At 36.9% G+C, this 26602-nt stretch overlaps 1 protein-coding gene across 3 annotated transcripts in view; it reads right to left on the bottom strand.

Annotated features, from left to right (window-relative positions):
- Nucleotides 1–16615, bottom strand: part of Phb2 (prohibitin 2) — a 37524-nt gene extending 20909 nt beyond the window's left edge. For all 3 annotated transcript variants that reach the window (XR_014443342.1, XM_083135225.1, XM_083135224.1), the window contains exons 1-5: nucleotides 16297–16615; nucleotides 8607–8727; nucleotides 6486–6711; nucleotides 2938–3063; nucleotides 821–928 (exon numbers count right to left, since the gene is read on the bottom strand). Coding sequence is in view for 2 of the 3 variants with exons in the window: in XM_083135225.1 (XP_082991351.1) it covers nucleotides 821–928; nucleotides 2938–3063; nucleotides 6486–6711; nucleotides 8607–8727; nucleotides 16297–16426 (711 nt within the window). In the remaining variant the exon portion in view is untranslated. The remainder of the gene's footprint in view (nucleotides 1–820; nucleotides 929–2937; nucleotides 3064–6485; nucleotides 6712–8606; nucleotides 8728–16296) is intronic.
- Between the last annotated feature and the right edge of the window lie 9987 nt (nucleotides 16616–26602).

Genomic DNA, 26602 nt, shown 5'->3' with positions numbered 1-26602 from the left:
AGAAGATTATCTTTTCATTCCTATGATTAAAACTAAAGATAAAACACAATCACCTTCTCACAAATCTCCCGATTTAACCAACGACACAAACAAAACTTTTCATCAGGTTGGTTGTTTCATTTTAAGTCAAAACCCATTGTGACTACATTAAATAACGAAATAAATAATGCATCCACATTTACAGGTTTGTATTGTATCAGCAGATTACCATTTACCAGTATCAGTAAATTCTGTATCAGTACTTTATTGGTAGGGGCATGCATATTTTGGTTTTGACGAAAACACAAAATGTGATATAACACATTGTAGTTTCTCATGTTTTTGAAAGATGTGAAGTGCATTTACAATGTTTTGTCACGAAATGATGCAAAATCAACTGCAAAATGCGAAATAAACTCTTAAAACAAGAAATTTAGGGATTATTTACCGACGTGACACCTTCTGAGGTCTGAACTATCCTGCAAGTTATGCAAATCATGGAAAATTGAACACCAATAAGTCATTTTACATATTGCTTTTGATTCCGATATATGACCAGTTTTTGTAGATATTTTGATATTTTATTTACCATAAATATGTAGCTCTATTTATTGATTATAATTTCACATCAATCAATCCCTATTAACTACATATATTGCCTTTAATAGTTTGAAAGTATTCTCACCTATGTTAGTTAAGCATTATCCTTGTATAGTGAAAGCATAGAACAATGCTTTACAGAGTCTACTACATAGCAGACTCATGTAACTTGGGAGAAAAACAATTCTTTTTTCCTGAAAGTTCAAATGAAAGCATAAATTTATGTGAATTTAAAGGATATCATTTTTGCTGCTTCAGCTTCACCTTCCGCCTGAACAATCTTCTGCTGTCTTTCTTGTATTGCTCTTTCTACAACAAATGCAGCCCTTTGAACTTCTTGGTGGGCAACCTGGAAAATTGAGTGATGCACATTTAAAAACAACAAAGTGTTCCATATTGCAGACAACCAAAAATATTTAAATTACAAGTTCTAATATCAAATGGTACCCCAGGTTTTAAGAGTATCTGAACACAAAAGTGAAATGGGATTATGTGCATCTTTATAAAAAAAATACACCAAAAACTATCCAGCAATGAAAAACTGCATTCACAATCTAATCGATTAAAAACAAGAACATACTGAAGGCACACAAAGAACTCTAATTGCAAAGCTCTTCTGTGTGTGCATATACTATAATCATTTTTGAAAAACAAATTCTGAATTTTAAATAGTGCACATAAAAAAACACTAGCTATATTTTCTAATATTCACACATAAACTAAACAGTTACTCTTTATATATGAAAAATTGTTTCAATTATTGCAGTATTCAATAATAAAATGAGAAATTTAAGCAAAAAATGTAGGCTTGCTGGTTTTACCTGACATTTTTTTTGCTTTCACTGTACATCTACACTCTGTCTCTGTTATCTCTTGAGCAAGCAAACAAAAACAAGTCTCTGCGCAAGTAGTGATGCAAGACGGCTCCTCCACTGCACATGCAACAGGGAACGGTATTGCATGAAGGAAAGGGATGGGGGAGGGGGAATTAAGTTACAGCCTTCAAGCAGGGTGTATTGCTTCGCTCCGCCTACTAGTTTTCCCCCACTTCTGTGCTGCTATGCATGGTCTTGCTCCAGAGATAGAAGGGACAGAGTATACTATGTTTGTGTGTGAAATTATCATATAATATTCAGCTCCATGATGGAAGAAACTAGACACCATCAACTTTATCGGTTTTTCAGATGTAACATCCCATTACTAAGGGAATGCATATTTTGTTTCTGATGAAAACACAAAATGTGAAATAACACATTGAAGTACTTTTTCATGTTTTTGAAAGGTGTGAGGTGCATTCTGATACCCTGAACTACAAAATACACTCTTAAGGCTCTGCTGGATCTTTGGCATTTGAATGGGCAAATTTTCCTCTCCATTGGAAAAACCTCTTGGATATTTCAAAATATGAAAAATTACATACGCTTAGAATTTCTTCTAGGGCATTGACGTGAATTTTCATGTAGTTTTCTTTCACTGTTGTCTAGATAGTATCAATAGTTTAATAGACTTCTTTCATGTAGTTTTCTTTCACTGTTGTCTAGATAGTATCAATAGTTTAATAGACTTCTTCTAGGGCATTGACGTGAATTTTCATATAGTTTTCTTTCACTGTTGTGTAGATAGTATCAATAGTTTAATAGACTTCGTGAAACTATTGATAATATCTAGACAACAGTGAAAGAAAACTACACGAAAATTCATGTCAATGCCCTAGAAGGAATTCTAAGCGTATGTAATTTTTCATATTTTGAAATATCCAAGAGGTTTTTCCAATGGAGAGGAAAATTTTAAAAAAATCGCCCATTCGAATGCCAAAGATCCAGCAGAGCCTTACACACAAAATTTAGGGTTTATTTACCAATGCAGCACCTTCTGAGGTCTGAATTATCCTCAGAGTTATGCAAATCATGCAAAATTGAGTAATTCTGCTCTATATATTTGAGGAGCAAGAATGGACTCCTTTACACAGGAATAAACTTATTACTCTGACAACTACATAAATGTGCTTGCTATTGGAAGTCAAATATTAATTCTGTAAAAAGTATAGTTTTTACATCAAATTTATGTTTTTCTTCACCATTTTAACACCGAAATGCAATTTTATATACCACACTTGATCCAGAAATATGCCAAGCTTTTGTACCGAAATCTTGATCTTTTATTCACCATAAATATGTGGCTCTACTCATTACAGCATCAATGATGGTGAGAATTCCACACAAGTAAAACAGAAGTGAAAAATTAGATGAAACCAGGCTGATTTGGTGGCTCAGTTGGTAGGGTGATCAAGTCTCCATTCGTTAAGTTTCAATGCTTAAATGTATTAACAAATAAATAACAATATTAATTTGAACATACCTGTTTAGCTTCAACAGCAGCTGTGTATTCTTTTCCAAAACTGAGCTCAGTGATAGACACATCATCCAATATAATGTTGAAATCTCTAGCCCTTTCTGTTAACTCTCTTCTTATTAGTAAGGAAACCTAAGAGATTAATATTAATTTGTAAGTATATAGCTTGTCCAAATTTGAATAGCTAAAACTAAATACATAAAAGCACATGTACAAATCAACATTTACGCAATGAACACTGTGGTACACATACTGCAGACAATTGCAAAGAATTAGAACATACCATATTTATGCATATATAATGTGCACAACAGTTTTTGATGGGAAAAAGCAAGATAACAATTATATCTTGTGTATAATTACAATTAAGGTTCAAGAAATGGCTTTCTTGTAAAGCTGTTGCTATGTTGATCAAGAGCAAATGACATCATACATATTCAAGAAGTCGCCAACCCATGCTACCTCCCCCCTTCTCCCTTCATTCTGTATTAGAAGAAGAGACATCTAAATAATTATGGAGGCAAGACAGAGAATGTTCTATAACCTTGTTATTGTTAATAGCACGTATCCAAGACCCCACAGAATTGTCTATAGTTTACACTAGATATAATTAAATTTTTGGCTTCTTGAATAATGTGACGATAATTTAAGGAGAGAAATAATTATCGTGGCAAGACGGAAGAATGTTCTATAACCCTGTTGTTGATAATATTGCACGCAAACTTTTCTTGCGCTTTCGGTGTTGTCGCAGCAAACTTGAGCACTATCTAAAGACTTGTCAGCATTTAGAAGCTCCACAACAAAAGGTAGCGCCATACGTAGGGTGATTCATTGTAATTTCTAATCTCTGGAAAGCGCGAGTGGAAACATTCTTGATTAAGAGAACGAGTCGAACTACTATTATTTGAAGGGAACCCCCCCAAAATTTCGATAGCGCAACCTGCACCATAATCCTCCCTGTTGGCACCCCTCCTGACCAAATAAACATACGATACATATGTTACAAATTGTCAGAAGTAACATACATGAAGCACGTTAAAATTTGGACAATAACAATGTTAAAGCAAATATGATACTATAATGTAAAAATAACATTAAAAACAAAAATTGTTGATGCGCAACAAAGAACATAATAATAAAAGCAATTTATGAGTGATCGGAGAAAAAATGTTTTGTCGAAACCTGTTTCATCTCTCTTTGTAGATTAAGTTGACTTTTTTGTAGAGTTGAGCATTCTTGTAATTCAAACGTCCTCAATGCAATAATGGCATTCAGATGGCCGAGTTTTTTCATGACGTCCGCTAGATTTGTAGAAATTGTGACAAAACCCGAACTGTTCCAAACTCCCTTCTCGGGAACAAACAAGGACAACAATAATTTGCCACTGGAAGAGTATCCAGTTAATCATTTTACAGAGTTGTTGTAACTTTTTATAAAATGCCTTGTGTACGATTTCGTTTTTGTTTTTAATTCGGTTAGGGTAGGTCTTGGTTTGCTGTCTTTTCTGTAAAGTTCAATGAACTAAAAACTTTCGTCTTCAGCCTGTCGATCATACAACATTCTCAACCCTACTCTCGCAACATTCGCTTTCTTGTCCTGCCTCTGCGTGCGCCTGGTCTTGGGGCTGTTGGAACAGGTGGATGCGAGCTGTTCCCTCGGAAGCTATTTCGCAGCATTTAGCCAAGGCATTTAGCAGACGATTAACTGTAGAAGATTTTTCCAGTTCGTTATGAATGTCAGACGCAATTTTGCAATGAGATTAGGAAACTATAGACTTACTACACTCAAAACTATCACTATGATACAATTAAACTTTAGCACATAGCAAAAACTCGAAGGAAAACGAATTCGCTGTCTCTCGAAGGGAACAGCCAGAGTGTTCAGCTTCCGAGGCGGGGGAGGTGGTGGGAAGTGGGACTTTGAGGATCGTTTACCTTCGCACGTGGTCGGAAATACTCGGCGTCAGAGGGTGGAACGACGAGGATGGGTGAAGTAAACAAACGTCCAGTCACAGTGAAAGTTTTCTTCGGCGTGTTTATTTCGAGAGAAAGAAGTGTTCTTATTATGTTAATATAGATAATTAAAATAGCTTCAATGGGCGATAAGTAGGAGGGAACAGCCTGTTCCCTCTGTTCCATGGAGGGACCGCCACTGGAATACGTGGCTTCAATTTCCCGATTGATCTGTACAACAGAATCGTTTAATGAGACTTCAAAGGTAAGTGTGACAGTTCATACAGTCATAATGATCAGTCAGTGTCCATTGGTAGCTTTATATTTTTTTTCTAGTGATTCCAAAATGAAAAGGACTAAATACCGTAAAGTAACTAGTTCCAGTTCGGGTCCAAAGCTGAAGACATTGACGATTGCGGAACTTCCGGTTCCGGAGATTTAACCGAAAGCTGTAGTGTAGTGTAGTTCGGGAGAGGGCCAAAGAGATCTAAGGTCTTTCTCTCTAAAGTGTTAGAAGAAGAGACATCTAAATTACGTTATGGATTTGCAGTGGTCAGGAGGTCATTTCTATAATTTCTTGCCCAACAAATACCACTGATGTGCATCCCGTGTGACAGGAGGTATATGTTTGAATTCTACAAGAACGGTGCCGCTTTTCACGATGCCTCAAAATGCTCTGATACAAAGTGAAAAATCATGAGAAACAGCCATTTCACTTTTATAGTGTCTTCTTAAAAATCATTATTTCTAAAGAAAACCAACCTGGTAATTTGTATTTGCGCCTGTTGATATATATACGTGTTAAACGCAGTGACAGTGAAAACATTCTCGGTTTCATGTTGCCTGTCCAAATTATGCCATGCATAATAGACACCACAGTTTTTGGAGCAAAAATTTAGGAAAAAAGTGCACATTATACATGGGTAAATACAGTATTCTAAGAATAAACAAATACAGTATTCTAAGAATAAACACAAATTCATGGGTAGAGGGACTAGGGATGGTCGTTCGAATCCTGGATCTGATATCCAAATCTTCTAAGATTTGTATCTTCCCATCCCTAAGAGGAACTGAGAAAATAACCATATCTTTACTTGAAATATCCATGACAAGTGAAGTTCCAATGATATTTTGCCTAATGCTCTTCTTGCTAATCAAAAGCTATGAGGGACAACTGGATAAGATAAAGTTAACACAAAGCTAGGCAAAATAATGAGAGATTGATGCATGGAGCATTCATTGCACAATGAAAGACTACCTGAAGGCAGTGTTACAACTAAAATGTTGGGGGCCCAGGTGCATGTCATAACAAAATGTTGCAGCATGAATAAAAACCACTGTAATAGTAACATTTATTACTCTATTATTTTGTAATACCCATCAACAGTTACGCAAACTTTAAAAAACGACATTGATAGTTAAACTTGGCTTCTCTTCCATTTGTCTTATTATTATTATTATTATTATTATTAAACAAAGTAAACCATAAACTTTTGTAAACAAGAAACCTCAAGGAAAGTCAGATAACTTGTCATTTGTATAAACTCGAACATATATTTGTACCACTAGGTAAGATTACTAACACTTGGTAGAAATGTTTACCTGTTGTCTCTGGGTAATCAACTGAGAGGCATTGAACTTTGCAACCACGCTCTTCAGTACTTCGTTGCAAATAGAAGGTAACACTTTCTCATCAAAATCCAATCCAAGCTGACGATACATGATGGGAAGCTGCACAGCATCTGGGCGAGATAGCACTCTCAATGAAATATTGATCATTTGCAAGTCTTTGCTACCAGTTGGAGATGAAATCTTTCTTGGGCGTGACCTGCACAAAAGTAAATCACAATCATTTCCAACAGACTTTTGTATGCCAACATAAATTTAAATTATGACTTACCGAAATGTCAAAACTGCCTAACCCAGAGATTAAGCCTGTGTCTTTGACATTCCGTGCCAAGTTCTACCACTGAGCTACTAAGCCACATTTAGATTTTTATTTATGCTTTGCACTTCTACAGAGGATTGAACCTCCAATTTCAGAAGGTGTAGACTGCATTTAGTTAATACAATGATCCGGATATGTACACATTACTCTTGTGACCATCAGACAGTTTTTCAATTATATCAAAAAATTCTACTATTATTTATGATTGATTGATTTGGTGTTTTAAGTCCACTTTATGCTCAGTAAGGTTAATTGGGACTGGGCCTACAGTTTAAAGTGGAATCCGAACCACTATGTGCCTCCACTGGGTATCGAACCAGGGATCCCTTGATTACAAGGCAGCGATGCAACCACTGCACGATCGGGGAGGTCCTACTATTATTTATGAATACTACCACAATAATGCCTAAAAGCTACATATGAGATTTGTCCAAAAAGAAACCATACTTTCTCAAAATAAATTTATTTACCTTGTACACAGCAGCTTAAACGGATTTATAACCTTCAAAGTAGTGTCCTCCGCTGATAATACAGTGCTCACAGTGCTTCTTACACTGTTGGGATGTGTTCTGGAAGGTCCCGAAGCTAATTTTCCTTAATCTCTTCTATGCACTGGAAGTGGCATCCTTTAAGGTGGATTTTAACCTGGGAAACAAAAAGAAGTCCCCAGGTGCCGAATCACCTGTTATGACGTTCTGCAGGAAGATATTGACCTCATTTACTCAGTTCAGAATACCTTCACTGATATCAACACATGTTTCTTCTTATTCATCTGTCAGCAACCGTGGAACAAATTTGGAAGCAACCCGGTGCATATTGAGTTTTTCCACCAAAATCATATGACACGATGTTTTGCACATTCCCACTTGCTCATCTCTTTCACAGACAGTCAACAGACACTTTCTCTGCACCACAGCACGCACTTGCTCAACATGCACATCATCACATGATGTTGATGGCAGTACAGGCTTTGCATCATCTTCAATGGATGCTATGCCTGCTTTGAACTGCTCATACGACTCAAGATTTCGTCTGGCTCATATAGTCTTCCCCATATGCTTCTTGCAACATTTTGAGTGTTTCTGTAAACGTCTTGCCCAATTTGAAACAAAATTTGATGCACATGTGTTGCTCTTCGAGTATCTTCATTTTCTATGTATCAGAAAATCACCTCAGCCATGCAACACAGGTTCACTTAACTGCTCACAGATTGAAAACTAAACAATGTAGACTGGTGCACTCAATGGCATAATACTTCTGAAGGATCCCTCTACACCTCGCTAGTAAGTTCACCAACACAAATTGTTTCATTGGTGGACAAATTTGAAAGTTTGGTTTCTTTTTGGGCAAACCTCGTATTTTGGGACCAGAAAAATTTAATAAACACAATCTAATAGGCTGAACCAGACATGGTATGAATCTTAATTATACCATTATTAGCTTTTAAGATACAAACTTTCATTTAGAATAGTGTTTAATTTCAACTTTTGCACCTAATGGTTTAGTGATGGCCACCACTAAGTCCAGAATAATCAATGTTTTCTTAGTTTGTCATGCCTCCCCAGTGATGTAATGGTAATACCATAGTCTTGTTATCAAGCAGTTCCAGGTTCAACTTCCAGTGGAGGCACATGGTACAGTGGTTCAGATCCCATTTTAAACTGTAGGTCCAATCCCAATTAGCCTATCCGAACAAAAAATTGACTTCTAGTGTTTCCTTTTAACTTAAGAGGCCTTGGGAAAAAATTGATGCACAATCAATAAATTATTCTTACCTTATGTCATATATTATTGGATAGTGTACCCATGGAATGCGAAAATGAAGTCCTTCAGCATATACTTCAGGTTGAATACCACCAAGCCTGCTGAATATAATTGCACGATGTCCACCGTCCACTGCAAGTGAAAAAAATATATTCTAGTAGTGAAGGTTAGTCACTACATCAAAAAACAGACATCATAAAAAATATTCTTGGATGTATCTCCATTGTTCTCAGTAAAACCTGGGACTTTTGTCCTATAAAACTGTAAAATATGTATAACTATGTCATAAAAATTAAAAATATGTCAGAAAAATGAAGAAATATTTCCAGTAAAGCCAAAAATATGCACAACAGAGAAGGGGGTAATAGAGTGGGCAGAACGAAGCAGTACATGCTGCTGCAAAGGCTGGTAACTGTCGTTGTTCCCCATCTACACAATCCCATTCCCTCTCATGTGTTCATTGTTGAAGCCGTGTCAGGTCACTACTTGCGCAGAAAATTATTTTGATTCGCCTGCTTCAGAGATAATCAGGACAGAGTATACACACTCATACGTGCTTGGCTTAAACAACAAGTTATCTTGAAACTGCCGTACTTGATTGCCAATAGAGTAGGGGCTGTAATGCACTGAATATTATTTTTACTTTTGACTGATTGTTAGAAGCGAAAGGTAAGGAATTTAGAGCAATTGAAACTTGTTTACGGTGATTCTAATTCCCACACAACATTGACAGAGAAAATTTTCGGCCCAAGTTCCTTTTGTTTTATTGCGATTTCATCATGCTAAGAATGCAATTTTGACATGGTTCGATTTCACTTTACTTCTGTTAACACATACAGCGAAGTTTTAGCGATTACTTAAGATTTTGTTCAATATATGCTTTCGTAGTTAGGTTAGGCAGGCCAGGTTTGGTTCCCTTAGCATTAAAATAAAGTTCCTAAATGCATTCTACTAAGGTTCCGATTTACTTCTACGTTAAGTCCCACTAGTCTACTATACATACTGTCGCTTGTCAATGGAAAATACATTGTCCATGGGGAGAGGGCATGCTTGTGTAAGGTAATTTTTAAGTTGTTTTTTCAACATAAATAACTTTTTCTCTAAATTCAAACAGTGCTCATTACTTCAAGGAAGGTTCAAATTTCGTCTGGCAATCATTGCCAAAATTCTACGATAATTAGTTTTCCTGCTAGGAGAATTTGAAAAGAAATATTAAAAAAATTGGAACTATTACCCACTTTTCCTCAATAATGCTAGCATTACTGTCAATTGTCAGAGATAAATAAAAGGGGAAGGGGATTTTTTCTGTACTAGTTAGTAAGAAAAGACTGCATCTGCTTTTAATTTCATTACCCGTAATTTCCTTATCCTACCATCGATAATATAAACTATCCATTGCGCCAAAGGTACAAAGGATAAATTATAAAATAACCCATTATATTCATGACAATTACGTAATTATACAGAAATATGTCTTATGAGAATATTGAAGAAATGTAAAAATGCGAAATTTGTAAAATATGACATATCAAATTCATCTATTTCAGTTGATTTTCATCAGATACGTAAAGATCTCATGGAGTATTCGAGCCGATGCCAAATAAAAAATATGTTTTAACATAAAATCCCGGGCCCTACTTCAGAGGCATTTCCTCCATGTCGGAAGTGTAGAACTTCTTACAGTTCATTTGTACTTACTCGCAGTTCTATACTTTTTAGGAGTTTAATGCATATTATAAAATTAAGAGCGCAATGTACGTACACTTGACTAGATTAGCTACTGTCAAGAAGACTATTTGTGCACGCACCGGCAGCAGCCCAAAGTAGATGGGTCACAGACTTTCTGCTGCTCGCTGAGGAATATCAGCGGTCATCCTACGGATGGGTGAGGGGTGGAAGGGGCAGTGAAGGGAGAGCAAGTTTTTCCTCAATCAGCATTGTCAACCCCAGCAAAATGGTACTAAACCAAGAACATTTTGATATTTGTTGGCACTTAGAACCCTGCTTTTGGCATAATGGTAAAATCTACCATAATTTGCACACGTCAGTTCCTGGGAGAGGGAAATCAATTTCAATGGAATGTGTTTTCAGGAAATCTTAATTCTACTTCACCAGCGGACATGTTTCAAACGAAAGGGAGTATGACGATTTAGCGGCAAGCTCTTTTACAACTATGCCATGATCATTTTTTTCATCTTGCCCGATTTAGTTCATCAGGAGATTTTATGGTAGGAAATCAGTAGAAAGTTGAAGGTAAACAATTTTCTTAAACCTTTTTAAGTTCTATGTTGAACCATGTCCTTTGTTGCACAATTTTAAACAATTTTGGGGGAAAATTTACACTATTACAACTGTTAAGAATAAGTAACGCAAGTTCAAAACTCTAGAAAAGTAGATGCAGAATTACAATTAAGTTTAAGCAGCACTTTTTGTTATTGTGAATCCACTCACTGACAAGAAGGAAGGAGAAAATCAAAATTCTTGAAATATCTGAAATATCGTTAATGTTATTTTCGGCAGTTTTTATAGGTTCACATTTAAATATTTCATAGTTCAAAGTAAGGAGCAAGGGCTCCTTGCTATACCTTGAGTATGGGCCTACAGCTAACATTCTAAATGCAAAAGGATAATACAAGCGATACATGTGAATGTAATTGAACGAATTTTTAAAACCTTCCTCGGTTTACCATAACTTCTTCCTACACTCCGAAAAAGTCACAAGTAACTTTTATCAGTATGGTAAGATTATTTGCCTTTTTTATTAATATCTAGTAAAATCTAGGACTACATGTTTTAATTTTGTTTCCTGTATTTTGAGTTTAATAAATAATGCACTTTTATAGTAACTATAAATGCATGTGCAGGTCTGGGCAACTAGCTTAATTTGTAAAAAGAGTGCTCTTGTATGCACTTGAGGTTCCAACTCCTGAATTATTTGACTACTATTGTTCTATACAGTACACTGTGGACGGTAATTACGTGTTTATAAAAACTGGTACTTATCGGAACTTAGGCCCTCACTTTTAATATATCTGTTGAGATATCATGTCATCTCCAAGCTGGTAAGTTGATAAATGAAGACCCAGATGTCGGAGGGAGGTCATTCCATCCGTGATAACCAGGTGCCGATTGGTTGGCACTCTCTCTCTCTCTTACTATACAAAATAAGTAATCATTCTTGGTTTTGGACTTTTAACCACTGTGTTATTTTTAAAAAAATACCAACGTTTCGGAGGCTGATTCTGCCTCCCTCTTCAGGGTAGCGTGTAGTCTGTTAAATCATATGGTATAAAATAGGTCTTGATTTGGCCACTTGACGAAGTGGAGCCTGGCCCACTGATAATCCTCCCTAGCACATCGCGTACAAACCACACAGTGTTTCGCTATGAAATGACGTGTGGAGGAGTTTATTAAATTTTTAAAACTATGCTTACCTTACCTAACCTAACCTTATGGGAAATGGTGTGTGGGGCTAACGTAAATGGTTTGTGGGGCTATCCATGAATGGTTCATGGGGCTATCCGTCAGCCGTGCATAATGTAGAATTTTCACACGTGACTAACACGCTAGTAGGTATTTTTCAGTGAAGAAGGTTGGAAACACTGCATACCCACAACATGAGTCAAAATGTGCCTGCCATAACGTGTGTTACGGAAGCAAAGAAAGGAATAAAAAATTACTCTGTATGTGAAAAATTGTATTTGTTTTCATGTAAAAAGCATAATGGCACCTTGAACTATGTTCCGCAATACACAATTGGGAAGTACGAACCATGCGAAACACAAAATAACATACCGAAACTTTACCCACCTATAAATCATTTCTTTCGCACTTGTTTACATTCCTAACCTACTATTCTGCGTTGTGGAACATTTCTTCAGGTGTAATAATGAATTACTAATGGAAATAATGTCTATTTTTTACATTTACGAGTACTTACTGTTCTTCATTTTTTGCATTCTATAACATGCAATATGGCGACAGTGTACTGGTTCATTGCACGTCATGCAAGTGTTTTGTCGATGTGTTTGCAGTGTTGCAACCTTCTTCAGCGAAAAATACCTACTTTCATGCCCGGATTTCAAATTATGCTAATACCTCACGAACCATTTGTCGATAGCCCTACAAACCATTGATGTTAGCCCCACAAACCATTCACGTTAGCCCCAGACACCATTTCCTGTAAGTTTAGGTTAGGTAAAGTAAGCACAGTATAAATTTTTTAAAAAAATCCTCCACACGTCATCTTATAGCGAAAACACTGTGTGGTTTGAAACACTTACTTGGGGGTTACACGATCTAACACACTGAACATTGTGCTCACTTGCAGAAAGCAAATGGCGGCAGCAGTGGCGGATTAAGCTTCGTCGCCGCCCCTAGGCACAAACTTAATGTGCGCCCTTCTCAAAAGAAAAGTAGTAACTTATTTGCAGTATTTTTACAGGCTAATATAAAAATAAGTGAACATACTGAAATAAAAAACAAAGGAAAAAAATCAATAACAAACAATTCATTTTCTGTATGTGCTATACCTAAAATTATGTAATGTATTGAGAAATTAAATTCACCGTTAGAAAAATCGTTTTCAGCATTCTGATTAATTCCACGTCTTAGAAGAATGTCAATTGTAGACTCATTCAGAAACCACTCGGCAGGATCGTAGCTAACGAAATTGGCACTCTCACTGTCACAATCAGGAACTCCTACGAACTGAGGGGACAGTACCTAAGGTGCACTTTCTTCCTCCACTAAACCCACAATATTTTCGACATATTGCATTTGACAGTGTTCACTCGATGTAGCCGCTTCCACTTCAATTTTTGAACTGCTTTCGGAAATCACTTGTTCCTTTCGTCTAAAAAAACGTGTCCACTGTACCAAGCTTTTTCTGTAAGGTTGCTTCTCTTTCACGGTTTTCGTTTGCAAGTTTACGATAAGCCGCCCCACTTAACTTTGTTCGCTTCATGAAAAAAAAAAAAACACCAAATCGCATACGCACCAGCAACAAACAGAATGCACTCACTTATCAGCAGTGTTTGTGTGTTTATTTTTTTTAAAACTGGCATTGTTACAGATGCGACTTTCAAACAATCAGTCTTTTTTCCTGCCTGGCCATTATCAAAAGCTTAGTGGAAGATCGAGTGGTATGTATTTACAAAAACAAACCAACAAGGGCTGGGCGGCTTGCATTGTCATTGTAAGGGATAAAAACAAATTGATATTGATTGGCGCCTGAAGGAGGCAGAGCAGACGAAACATTTCTTGATAACACATAAATCCGATACATCAAGGTTTCTTTCTTATGAAGCGAAAGTGTTACAAACCGTTGATTTGAAACATTGGTTTCATAGGTCTAAATTGTCACTGTGTACGTAAGACACTTTTTATTATTCTTGATATTCTGGAAAAAAGATTTGCCGCCCCCAGGCACGTGCCTAGTGGTCCTATTTGGTAATCCGCCACTGGGCGGCAGTAGCAATAGCCTGTCGGAAAGATATTTTTGCAGATAAACAATTGATTTCGCATTAAAATGGATTAAAACTACATTCCCGAACTTCAACATCGCTAAAGAAAATGATTTCCTTAAGTGCTTTCTTATGTAAAAAGTAAGGTTCTATTATAGCAGGGCGCGAAATTTCCGGTCGCCAGGTCGCCATTGGCGACCAAAAGTTTTGGACTGGCGACTAAAATTTCGTTGTTTCAAATGTATGTCAAACACGCTTCAAGACTTCACCTCTTGAGAGAAACGGCAGAAGTTATAGAAGAAATTCTAAAACTGAGTGATATCCACACTATTAGGTGGTTAGCCAGCAAAGAACGTACAATAAGAGCTCTCTTGCAAGCATGGACAGGTGGCCCAAAGAAGAGACAATGATGGCGCTAAGGCAAAGGATTTGCTGAAACGTTTGAAGCAATTTACATTTGTTAAGCTTCTGTACTTCCTTTTGGATTTCTACTGGCAATTGAACCCTTTAAGCGTGGCACTACAATATAAGAATCTTTTGATTTCATCTCTGAAAATAAGAAATGAACACTGTATTTCAGTTGTGGCTGACCCCATCCTCCCTGTCAGAGTTTGACCCAGCAGCTGCGATTGATAAGTGGTACTTCAGTGCAGAACGACAGCAATACACAAACATTAATTCCTAACTTTTTAATAATTGCTCATATTTTTATTGTTTATCAATATAAAATAGTGGCGACCAAAGATTTTATTCCGGCGACTGACTTCAAACTTGAAATTTCATGCCCTGTATTATAGTATGGGGGTGACACCTATAAATCATATATTTTGCACTTTTTTACATTGCTAACGTACTATTTTGGAATGCGGAACATTTCCTAAGGTGAAATAATGCATTTCTAACTAAGATAATGTCTATTTCTTACATTTACAAGTACTTACTGTTACTTGTTGTTTCGAATCTGTAACACATTATGAAGGGCGATAGTGTACTGGTTCAGGGCACGTTGTACAAGTGTTTTGTCGATTTATGCAGTGCTGCAACCTCGTTCACCGGAAAATACCTACTTTCGTGCCCGGATTTGAAATTATGCTAATACGGCGCAAACCATTGATGTTAGTCTCACAAACCATTGACGTCAGCCCCACAAACCATTGACGTTAGCCCCAAAAACCATTGACGTTAGCCCCAAAAACCATTCAAGCAAGCACCAAAAACCATTTTCTGTAAGGTTAGGTTAGGTTTGGCAAGCATAGTTAAAAAAAAAAAATACTCGACACGTCACGTTCTAGTGAAAATATGGCGAGGCCGAAACACTGACTATGGGGTTGCATCATCTTAACACACGGAACATTGTACTCTCGTGCAGAAAGCAAATGGCGGCAGCAGAAACAGCGTGACTGACAGATTTTCGCAGAAAACAACACGTATTCGCATTAAAATGGATCAAAACTATATTCACGAACTTCCACAACGCTACAGAAAATGATTTCCGTAAGTACTTTCTCCTGTAAATTTGAAGAAATCTGTCACCCATATACTATAATGTTACCAAAAGTAAGAAATCAGTTTCCACTATACAAAAGTGTTACCCAATAGTGTATTGCGGAACACAGTTCAAGGTTCCATTATGCTTTTTACACGAAAACAAAGACAACTTTTCACAGTGATTTTTTTTAATCCTTTCTTCGCTTCCATAAGACACGTTATGGCGGGCACATTTTGACTCACGTTGTGGGTATGCAGTGTTTCCAACCTTCTTCACCGAAAAATACCGTGTGAAAATTTTACATTATGCACGGCTGACGGAAAGCCCAGGTAGCTGACAGATAGCCCCATGAAACATTCACGGATAGCCCCCACGAATCATTTCCGATAAGGTTAGTTTAGGTTTGGTTAGGCAAGCATAGTGGGGGAAAAAAGGGAGTTGGAAACACTGACATGGGCGTCATCAAACGTACGCAGCATGCAGTTCACGTAGTGAAAGCAATGACAATTGTGCGTCGGTGAGTTACTTCTCTTGAAAAATACATGATTTCCCGGTCAAATATATTCCTCGATCAAAGAAAATACCTCGACGGATGTTGGAGAGCTTGCAGAAACTCATTTCCATAAGTAGATTCTTGTGTAAAAATGGAGAAATGTGTCTCCGCTATACCGAACATTTACCCCATGCCGTTTCAGCTGCTTCATTGTAAAGTATGATCAAAAATTCTTGCAGTTTCAATATACTTACCTGTATATAATGACTGGCTAATTCCATATGCAGCAGCTCCTGCAGTAGCTAACAATTTTAACCCGATTCCGAGACCTTTCGGTGACTTGCCGAATTTTCCGGCAAGATCGTTCAGTTTGCTTTGTGCCATAGTAAACAGTCAAGTACACACGAATTAAATATACACTACTTCGTAATTGGTTTCAGAAAAGTTAATTTCATGCGTACATCAAATTAATACGCAATTCACTAGCATTATTTAACGCACACTAAGTCTCAAAAAACGCGTGCTCTGCGCTTAAGTTGCATCAGTTCGGCAAGTACAAAGTCTATTTCTTTGTCAATTTGACCCTATGTTTTATAATATGTAGTCTAGATGCCTTCATTTCAGTCTTTTCGCATGTCAATATACCCCTCTGTTATGTACAGTGGAGCAAAATGTACACGACTACTTTCGTTAAATTTTCTCTTGCATTCTGTGCCAGCACCCAGGCACTTATCCAAGGGGGGGGGCTTAGGGGCTCGACACCCCCCCGAAAGTTTTAAGTTTACACTAGATAGAATGAGGTTTTTGGTTTCTTGTGGTGTGAAATAAAATAATGTAACGATAATTTAAGGAGAGAAATAATGAGGCAAGACGGAGAATGTTCTGTTATTGATAAAGGCACGTATCCAAGGTAGGGAACAAGGGGAGCGATCCCACCGAAAATTGTTCAGTCTACACTAGATATAATTAGATTTTTGGCTTCTTGAATAATGTGACAATAACTTAAGGAGAGAAATAATTATCGTGGCAAGACGGAAGAATGTTCTATAACCCAGTTGTTGATAATATTGCACGCAAACTTTTCTTGCGCTTTCGGTGTTGTCGCAACGAACTTGAGCACTATGTAAAGACTTGTCAGCATTTGGAAGCTGCACAACAAAGGTAGCGTCATACGTAGGCCGATTTGTTGTAATTTCTAATCTCTGGAAAGCGCGAGTGGGAACGTTCTTGAATAAGAGAACGAGTCGAACTACTGGCACCATATTAACGAATCGTTTTTATCTGCGGAACGTTCTAGAATATCATGAGGATATGAATACGTGGCTTCAATTTCCCGATTGATCTGTACAACAGAATCGTTTAATGAGACTTCAAAGTTAAGTGTGACAGTTCATACAGTCATAATGATCAGTCAGTGCCCATTGGTAGCTTTATATTTTTTTCTAGTGATTCCAAAATGAAAAGGACTAAATACCGTAAAGTAACTAGTTCTCGTTCGGGTCCAAAGCTGAAGACATTGACGACTGCGGAAATTCTGCTTCCGGAGCCTCAGTGTAGTGCTAGTTCGGGTATAGGGCCGAAGGGATCTAAGGTCTTTCTCTCTAAAGTGAATATTTCAGCAGTATCGGGTATTGGATCGGTTTATTAAAATAGAAATAAGCTGCACAGATCAACTGAAAATCAAAGTTTTCAGTGATGTTGTTGTGCCCGGACCAAATTTCGTGTATGCAGTCCGAGAATTTCATGGCATAAAAAATACTTTTGTTTAAGCCTACTGAGTTCGACACACACTCAAACACTTAACTACCAAAAAGGAGAGCCGAAAATTTTATGAATGTCGAGAAGAGAAAGCAAGATGATGTTGCATATGTAGACATTTTAGCAGAAATTGCAGGCTCTACCAGAACCCGAGTCAGGGTTCTGGCATACCGTGTCATTGCTCTACCAACTGAGCCACCGAGCCACCCTTGACTTCGACTGATTTTTTGCTAAAATGTATATAGTACATGTCCTGCGTATGTCAAATCGTAAGATGTTGCCTGTATAACGAACAAGCACAGAAAATAAAGGAGAAAGAAGAAAACTGAGGGGCGTTTTCACCGGTTGAGGAGACATTTTACTCTTGTGGTCAACACGAGCTGCCGCTTCGAGGTGACAATGACAGTGGCCTACTACAGGAGATTTCACACCGTGTCGCCTGAGGATTTCACAAGTCTAACGTAGGTTTGTGCGGCCTTTCGTATCGCTGCGGTGTGAAACGTTGCTTTGAATTGACTCATTCCAAACGACATGTATCGCGTGTCCTTTCGGTCTGAAATCTTCCTAAGTCTTGAAGATTCAAGTCACAAGGATGGAAAATAAGAGTTTTGTTAAGGTTAGGTGCGATGGCAGGCGACAGCACCCCAACGGATATTATCCAAACCTGCAGGAAGAAAGCATCTTACTTAAGTCTCCAATACGAAATGATAAAAACTTCTGGTGAGTTGATTTTTAAAAATGTGTCCGGGGTAAAGAGTGGCGTGCCCAGGATTTTCGGATTTTGGTGGTCAGTCCTTATTTTGCCATCTTTTCCTGTCTTTGACGTTCTTTTTTTAAGGAATACTTAGTCAAATGGGATCATGACCTCACCAAACCTCCCTTGGGCACGTCACTGGAGATACATGAGTAAGCATTTGATCATATTGGGAGACGAAATATTAGATGTGTTGGGAACGGAAGGGTTTTCACTGTGCATTAATTGTTTCGCGATCCAACAGTATTATATAAACTATCCTTTGTTTTGTGCCAATTATATGACAAGACTGCGGAAGCTGTGACAGACAATTTTGAACACTTGTGAGTGCTTAGGCTTGAATATGAACAATTTGGTGGGTTTTGGCTTTGATGAGAACTGCAAACACATTAGTGGTGTTCAGGCTGGAAGCAGAGAGAAATATTCGAGAACTGTCTGCGTCCAGTTCGCAGCCCACAGTTTGAATCTCGCGTTGTCGAGTGGATTGTCCATCCCGTGCATTTGTAACAGCTTCGTAAAAACATTCAAAGATACCATAGATGTTTTGATGCCTGATGAGAAGAAATGGACAAACACACATACTCAGATGGTTCCAGCATGCTATGTTAATGCATGAAAACAGAGGAGTCGAGTGGAAAAAAACGTTCCGATTTCACGTTCTGATTAAAATGGCAGTCTTAAACAGTGTGTTTCCCTTCGATTCCTTTGTAAATCCTCTAAGAACTCAAGGGAAATTTTTTTGCAGTACTTATGTTCTCTGTATTTACACAACATTTTACACGTTGTACAGTGGGATCCGTGAGTATTACCAAGCAAATTGTCCATCACCAAGTTTACTCTATTTATTCTACGCAATGAGAGCTTCAAGAATTCGAACAAAATGCCAAAATGCTTCTGGCAACCTCTGCATCAGCTAAAGTAGAAATTCACTCCTCAAAAACTAACAGGATGCAAGAGAGAAATTAATGAATGTAGTCATGGACAATTTGCCGAGCAATACTCATGGATCCCACTGTACAATATGTATGTATAATATGAGATGTAGTTTTATTATTTATGAAATGGGAACGTGTTATGTGCAGGCAATAATGTTATGCTTTCTCTAATTTTTTTTTCAAATATGGAATATATAATGATTAAATTACAAATATTTGCTCAGGCTCTCTCTCGCTCTCGTTTTAGTATTGTTTGTTTTTTTAAATATACTAATCTCTTGGCCTCCAACGGATGTATTTATTTGGGCAAGAGAACGCACATTCATATTGTTGTTGGTTTGGTTTATTTTACTTCGCTTTTTTGCCACATTTGGTTATCGCGAAAATGAGGATGATGTGATGAAATTAATGAAGGGGCCTCGAACAATCCAGGCCGGGATTCGAACCCGTGATGAGCGTGCATTCTTGTTCCTGTGTTGTACTCTGCAGTGAATAATGAAATAATTTGAAATGGAAAATGTATCTCAGAACTCAAGAAGCCAAATTAATATTATTGAAGAAACTACAAAAAAGTGTGTTTTGTTACCTGTTTCGTTTCTGTGCATAAAGTGGACTTAAAACATCAAATCAAGCAACCGTGGGGGAGTGGTTATCATAGCGCGCTAGGACACCAGGAGTTCCGGGTTCGAACTCCGATCTGGGTATGGGTGTTCTTTGTGTCTGTCCCTTCATTAATTTATCGTATCATCTTCGCAATTAACCAAATGTGAGAAAAAAGCGACGCTAAGTAACAAAAATCAAGTCAAATCATTGATTGATTGCTTGATTTGGTTTATTTTACTTCGCTTTTCCGCCACTTTTGGCTAATCGTGAAGATAATACAATATAATTGATGAAGGGACACACTCAAAGAATACCCATGGCCAAGCCGAGATTCGAGATTCGAACCCAGGATCTGTCGCTTAGTAGTCAAATCAAATCTTTTTTATTTTCAAATAAGGGTGGGGGTTACGTGTACTTTTTTATAGTACTCATTCATCATTTTGCAATCTTTTCCTGTTATTGACGTTCTATTTTTAGGAATACTGGGTCCTAAAGGGGGATAGGTATGAGTCACACAAACCACCCCTTGAGCACGCCACTGATTGCTACCCCAAGTGTCGACGTTACCGCACGTCACTGTTCAAAGTGACGCCAATGATGCCAATATAATTTTTCCGTCCAATAAGTTCCGCGATATAGATAACCTTCGAGTAAACAACAGTTATATTTTTATTACTTAATTTTCATTATTTCATTATTTTTATACCCGTCAAGATTACTATGCCATCTGTGTTAATGTGTATCTTTCGGTCGGGAGTTGAAGCTTGCTCTAGTAATAAGCAGGTTATGAATAGCTAAGGAAGAGCTATAAAGCTACCCTATGGACAGTGTATAGATTCTTTGAACAAAATCCAATCTAGAAAATTTTGCTTAAATGAAGGGCCACGGGAGGAAAAAACTGTGATAAGCTAGGTAGTGGTGTCATTTCCTGCAATGTTGATGCTATGCTGGACTTTACAACATGCTTTTCTCCCCATTTCATACATTTGGCACTTCCATCCATCAAAGCATATGTTTATCTACCTTTTCATTTACAAATTAACAAAAAAAAGGAAGATTGTTGGAAAGATGAAACAAAATGTGTTTTCGGTTACAAGCAAAAATCATGTAATTCACCTGACTTTTCCAGGTTTTGAACGCTTTTAAAAAAATTATTTGTTTCCACAATTACCTTCTCACTCTTATCCTGGTTTTCCAGACTTCTCCAGTTGTCCAGGACTTTCAGGTCAGTGCGAACCCTGTAATTAATTACACAGGCCTGCGATGAAAAAAATACAAGGGAAGTGATAGGTGAACTTTATGTATTTTGTCGTGTTGAGTTCAAAAAAAATAAAGAAAACTGTCTATCACGTCACGTTTTCTTGAAAAATTTAATTGTACGTGGATTTGTATGAACATTTACCATAAATATGTTGTTTCGGCGTGGAATAGCTTTCCTCCCTGCCTGACCATTACAAACTATGTAAGAAAACTTTATCTTGCGTATTTTGGCATGAAACTCTGAGACCAGGACAAATCGTGGGCTCCTCATAAAGTGTGTGTGCAGTGTCTCAATGATCTACGCTTATGGTTCAACGGAAAGAACACTGCTTTACGCTTTGGAATTCCTATGACATGGAGGGAGCCGAGAAACCACTGTGATGATTGTTACTTTTGTGCCTGCCATGTCCGTGGGTATAACCGAAAAAATCACAAGCTAATCTCTTATCCTGAGAACATTATATCGGCCTGTACCTGATGTGCCATGTACCTGATGTACCATGTACCTGATGTGCCAGTGCCTTTGCCTCCAACTGAATTACCAGTCATTTCTTCAGAGTCTCCAGACTCGGAACATCCAGACGGTCAAGGCTCCGATACCGAATATAAGCCCTCTGGAGACGATTCACCTCAGCCCTTCTCTCAGGTTGAACTTAATGATCTGACTAGAGATCTGGGCCTTTCGAAAGAGGCAGCTGAATTGTTGGGCTCCGGATTGAAAGAAAAACATTTATTGGCCAAAGGAACCACGTTTTATTGGTACAGGAATCGAGAAAAGGACTTTGTTCAGGAAGCGGAGAACCTGGTCTATTGTTCTGATGTTCCCGGATTGATGAGCAAATTTAATATCACCTGCGATAAAGATGAATGGAGGCTGTTTATAGATTCATCGACAAGGAGCCTGAAAGCTGTCCTTCTTCATCACGGAAGCCAGTATGCATCTGTACCAGTTGCACACTCGGTACATTTACAAGAACGCTATGAAAACCTGGCTCTCGTCCTCAACAAAATAAAATATGCCGACCACGGTTGGACCATTTGCGGTGATTTGAAAGTTATCTCCATGCTTCTTGGTCAACAAGACGAATATACAAAGTTCCCATGTTTCATTTGTGAGTGGAACAGCCGTGCAAAGACTCAACATTGGGTCAAGAAAGAATGGCTAAAAGACAAAATCTTGAACCAGGCACCAAGAATGTGATTCGGAACAGCTTAGTTGACCCAAAAAAGTATTGTTACCCCCGTTGCATATCAAATTAGGTGTAATGAAGCAATTTGTCAAGGCTATTCCAAAAGATGGCGATTGTTTCAAATACCTGTGCAAAAAGTTTCCAGGTTTATCTGCAACCAAGTTGACAGAGGGAATCTTTGTTGGTCCAGATATCCGCAAGCTCATGAAGGATAAAGACTTTGAGACTAGCATGACAACAACGGAGAAAGAAGCTTGGGTTGCCTTCAAAGATGTGGTCAGTAAATTTCTGGGAAATTACAAGGATCCTGACTATAAAGCAATTGTTATGAATATGCTGGACAAATTTCAAGCGTTAGGTTGCTCCATGAGTGTCAAACTACATTTCCTTCACTCACATGTGGACTATTTCCCCGAAAATTTAGGAGCAGTCAGCGAAGAACAGGGTGAAAGGTTCCACCAAGATATTAAAGATATGGAGTGCAAATATCAAGGACAACGGAACAAGAACATGCTCGCCGACTACTATTGGATGTTAACACGAGAGAGGCCTGAGATTGCACATAAAAGAAGAACGTCAAAAAGAAGTTTCAAAGGCAAAAGGGTACGTACGTAAATATAAACTTTGTTTGTGTTTGGTTTTGTTGTTAGTTCAGTTTACAGTTTGTGTCAAACGTTCATGTACACATACATTGCTCCTCGTGGTCAATCGTCTATTTTATGTACGTTACCTTAATAAACACAAATGAACATAATACGTTGGTGCTTTTTTTCTAGAAACTTCACCATAATGGGATATTAAAAGTGTAAACGCAAGGGAACTTTTTGTTTTTCTCTCGACCAGAGGTGGCTCGTGCGATCTGGCAACAGTGGTTTTCTTCCATTTAAACCTATTTATTTTATTTACATTTTACTTGGGATTACCGCTAAGCAGTTTTTCCCATATCTATATACATATGTACTGTACATAAACTTACATTTTTTAGTACATTATTATTAAAGGATACTATGAACAATTTTTTTTTCTATTAAATAGTTAAGCCACATTTTCTAAAAAAAGATAACAATATATATCCAACTGTAAGGTTAGGTTCACAAATCAAAGATTCCAAACACTGAGGAAAAGGAATTTCACAGTTTATAAGAGTTTTATAGAATGTCTCTCTTTCTTGTGTGTATCTATTACACTCAAATAGAATATGGTGTATATCTTCCTTGTTGCCACATGTACAGTTTGGGTTTTGTAGAATCCGGATCTTTTGTAAATGACTTTTAGTAGTTGTATGTCCTGACCTAATACGATTTAGTAATACTATCACATTCCGTGAACCTTGAACTTTTGTAAACCAAGGCCTCATTCTATTGAAATTAGCTATCCTCTGATAAAAGCTGCCTGCATTTTGAAATTCACCTTTGCACCATTCCGTCCAGTTTTCCTTCAACTTTTTCTTCACCCTCGGTAGAAGGTCTGTGTACCAGGTTTTCAGCTCCAGTACAGGTTGAATTACCCTAGCTTGTTTTGCATACAAATCTGCCATATCATTTCCTAAATTTTGACAATGTGCTTTAACCCAGGTTAAATGAATTATCTTTCCCCTGCTCCTTAAATTTTGTAAAGTTTTTATACAGTTTATAATGTATGGGGAGCATTTAAATAATAAATCATAATTGGACTGAATTGAATATAATACACTTTTGGAATCCGTTAATATTAATATATTTTTTTCTTGCAATTTATATGTATAAATTAGTGCTTGATAAATTGCATAAGCTTCAGCTGTAAAAATGGAAAAATCTTCCGGTAAATGTACCATAATTGATTCCTTCTTCTGTACATCATAAACAGCACATCCTACATTTTGACTACTTTTTGAACCGTCTGTATATATAAAGTAATAATCTTTCCATCTTTCCATGTAATCATATTTTGTATATTGTTCAGGAAAATAAATATCTCTATATTCACAAACAGGAAAATCTAGAGTATATATGGGCTTACTCCTTACTTTCAATAATTTTTGATGATCCTCATAGTACTCATTATATAATTGCACCCATCCTATATCTTCGCAGTTATTAATTTTGCCTGTATCATATAATTCAACCAAGTCGAATAGAATGTCGTTAAACGGATGATTAACTTCTGACATTGTTTTCAACAGATATTTAATAGACATTTCTCTTTTCCTATAACTTAAGTTCCATTCGCATGCTTCCATGTATACAGCAACATTGGGAGTACTCTTCATCAGTCCTAGACACTTTCGTAGAACTTTCCTCTGCATTACTTCCAAAGGTCGAAATACACGTTCCGAAATTGTATTAAAGACTATAATCCCGTATTCTATTGTTGGTTTGTAATAGTTTTTGTAAAAATTCATCATGGTACTAGGATGACTTCCCCATTTTGTTGTAGCCATAGAACGAAATACATTGTAAATTACTTCTGCCTTTTTCACTAACATTTTTACATGAGGTTTCCATGTTAATTTACTATCAAATATAACGCCTAAATATTTCACTGAATTTTCTATGGGAATGTGTAACTTTTTTGTATATTGATTCACATTTTTCAGAGCTCCTTTTTTACTAAATATAATCAACTTTGATTTTTCTGACGATATATTCATAGACCTATTCTCAAGAAATTTCTTTATCTCTATTATTTTCGCTTCCATGTTGGTGACTCCTTTATCTACTTGCTTGACACTCTCATATATACATAAATCATCTGCATATTGTATAAATCCAAATGGCTCAGGACATATTCTTTGAACATCCATTAAATATATATTAAAAAGTAAAGGACTTAAAGGACTTCCCTGTGGAAGTCCTCTTGTTATCCATCTAGGACCCTCAACTTTATTGTGAAAGTAAAAATATAAACAACGATTTTTTAATAGATTCCAAATTATTTTTAGATGCATATAAGGTATTTTCAGATTTTGTAGAATGTTTAATAATTTATTTATATTTACATTATCATATGCCCCTTTAATATCTAAGAAAGCAGCAATAAGACTACTTTTCCTTTTCATTGTATCATAAATTTTTGATGATAACATTGCCAACGCATCTGTACACCCCATTCCCTTCCTAAATCCAACTTGAAGCTTTGAAAATAATTCCTGTCCCTCTATATGCCAACTTATTCTCTTTAGAATTAATTTTTCAAAAATTTTACCCAGTACTGAAGACAAAGCTATCGGTCTATAAGATTCTCCTTTATGTGGACTTTTGCCAGGTTTCAATATTGGTAAAATCATTTGAGTGTACCACGATTGCGGTACATTTCCTGAATGCATTATATAGTTGTAGATGTTACAAAGATATATTATACCACATTCCGGCAAGTTTTGAATCATCGAGTATGTTATTCCATCTTTTCCTGGAGTTGTGTCCTTGGCTCTTATTATTATGTCTCTTATTTCATCGATCATGATATTGGTATATAATCCTTGTGAATGTCTATCTTTAGGACTGAAAGAGAAAATTTCATCAGGGGCATCTGCAGGTTCTTGTTTATTATTACATGTTACCTTCATAATAAATTCATCTTTCCAGGTTTCTTTGAGTGGTATTAATCGAGGGGTATGTGGTTTGCGGATTGATTTAAATTTAGCCCACACGGTACTGATACTCTCTTTGTTATTTATGTCTTCACAATACTTTGCCCACGATTGTCTCTTTGCGCTGATATAACATTTCTTGGCCTGCGCTATTGCTTTCTTATAATTAATCCAAGTTTCCTGATTTGGTATTGTTTTATAAACTTTAGTAGCTTCAATTCTCTGTATTTTAAAATTTTGGCAATCTTTATTCCACCAGTGTACTATTGGATACTTTTTTACAACTTCCTCTTTTGCCCTTGTACATGATCTGTCCATAACAATGCTAACAGAATCTACAAAATAATCATATGTACTCTTATCAATATTATTTAAATCTGTATTTTTAAATAAGATTGTAAGTAATTTAGAATATTTATTCCAATCAGCTTCGTTAACTTTCCATTTTCTGAGCGGAATAGTGAAAGATCTCACTGAATTAGTATCAGTATA

This window comes from Lepisma saccharinum, chromosome 14 (assembly GCF_977018435.1).
Source record: "Lepisma saccharinum chromosome 14, izLepSacc3.1, whole genome shotgun sequence".
Lineage (NCBI taxonomy): Eukaryota > Metazoa > Arthropoda > Insecta > Zygentoma > Lepismatidae > Lepisma > Lepisma saccharinum.
The sequence above is the reverse complement of the archived record's forward strand: the minus strand, read 5'-3'. Positions and strand labels throughout refer to the sequence as shown.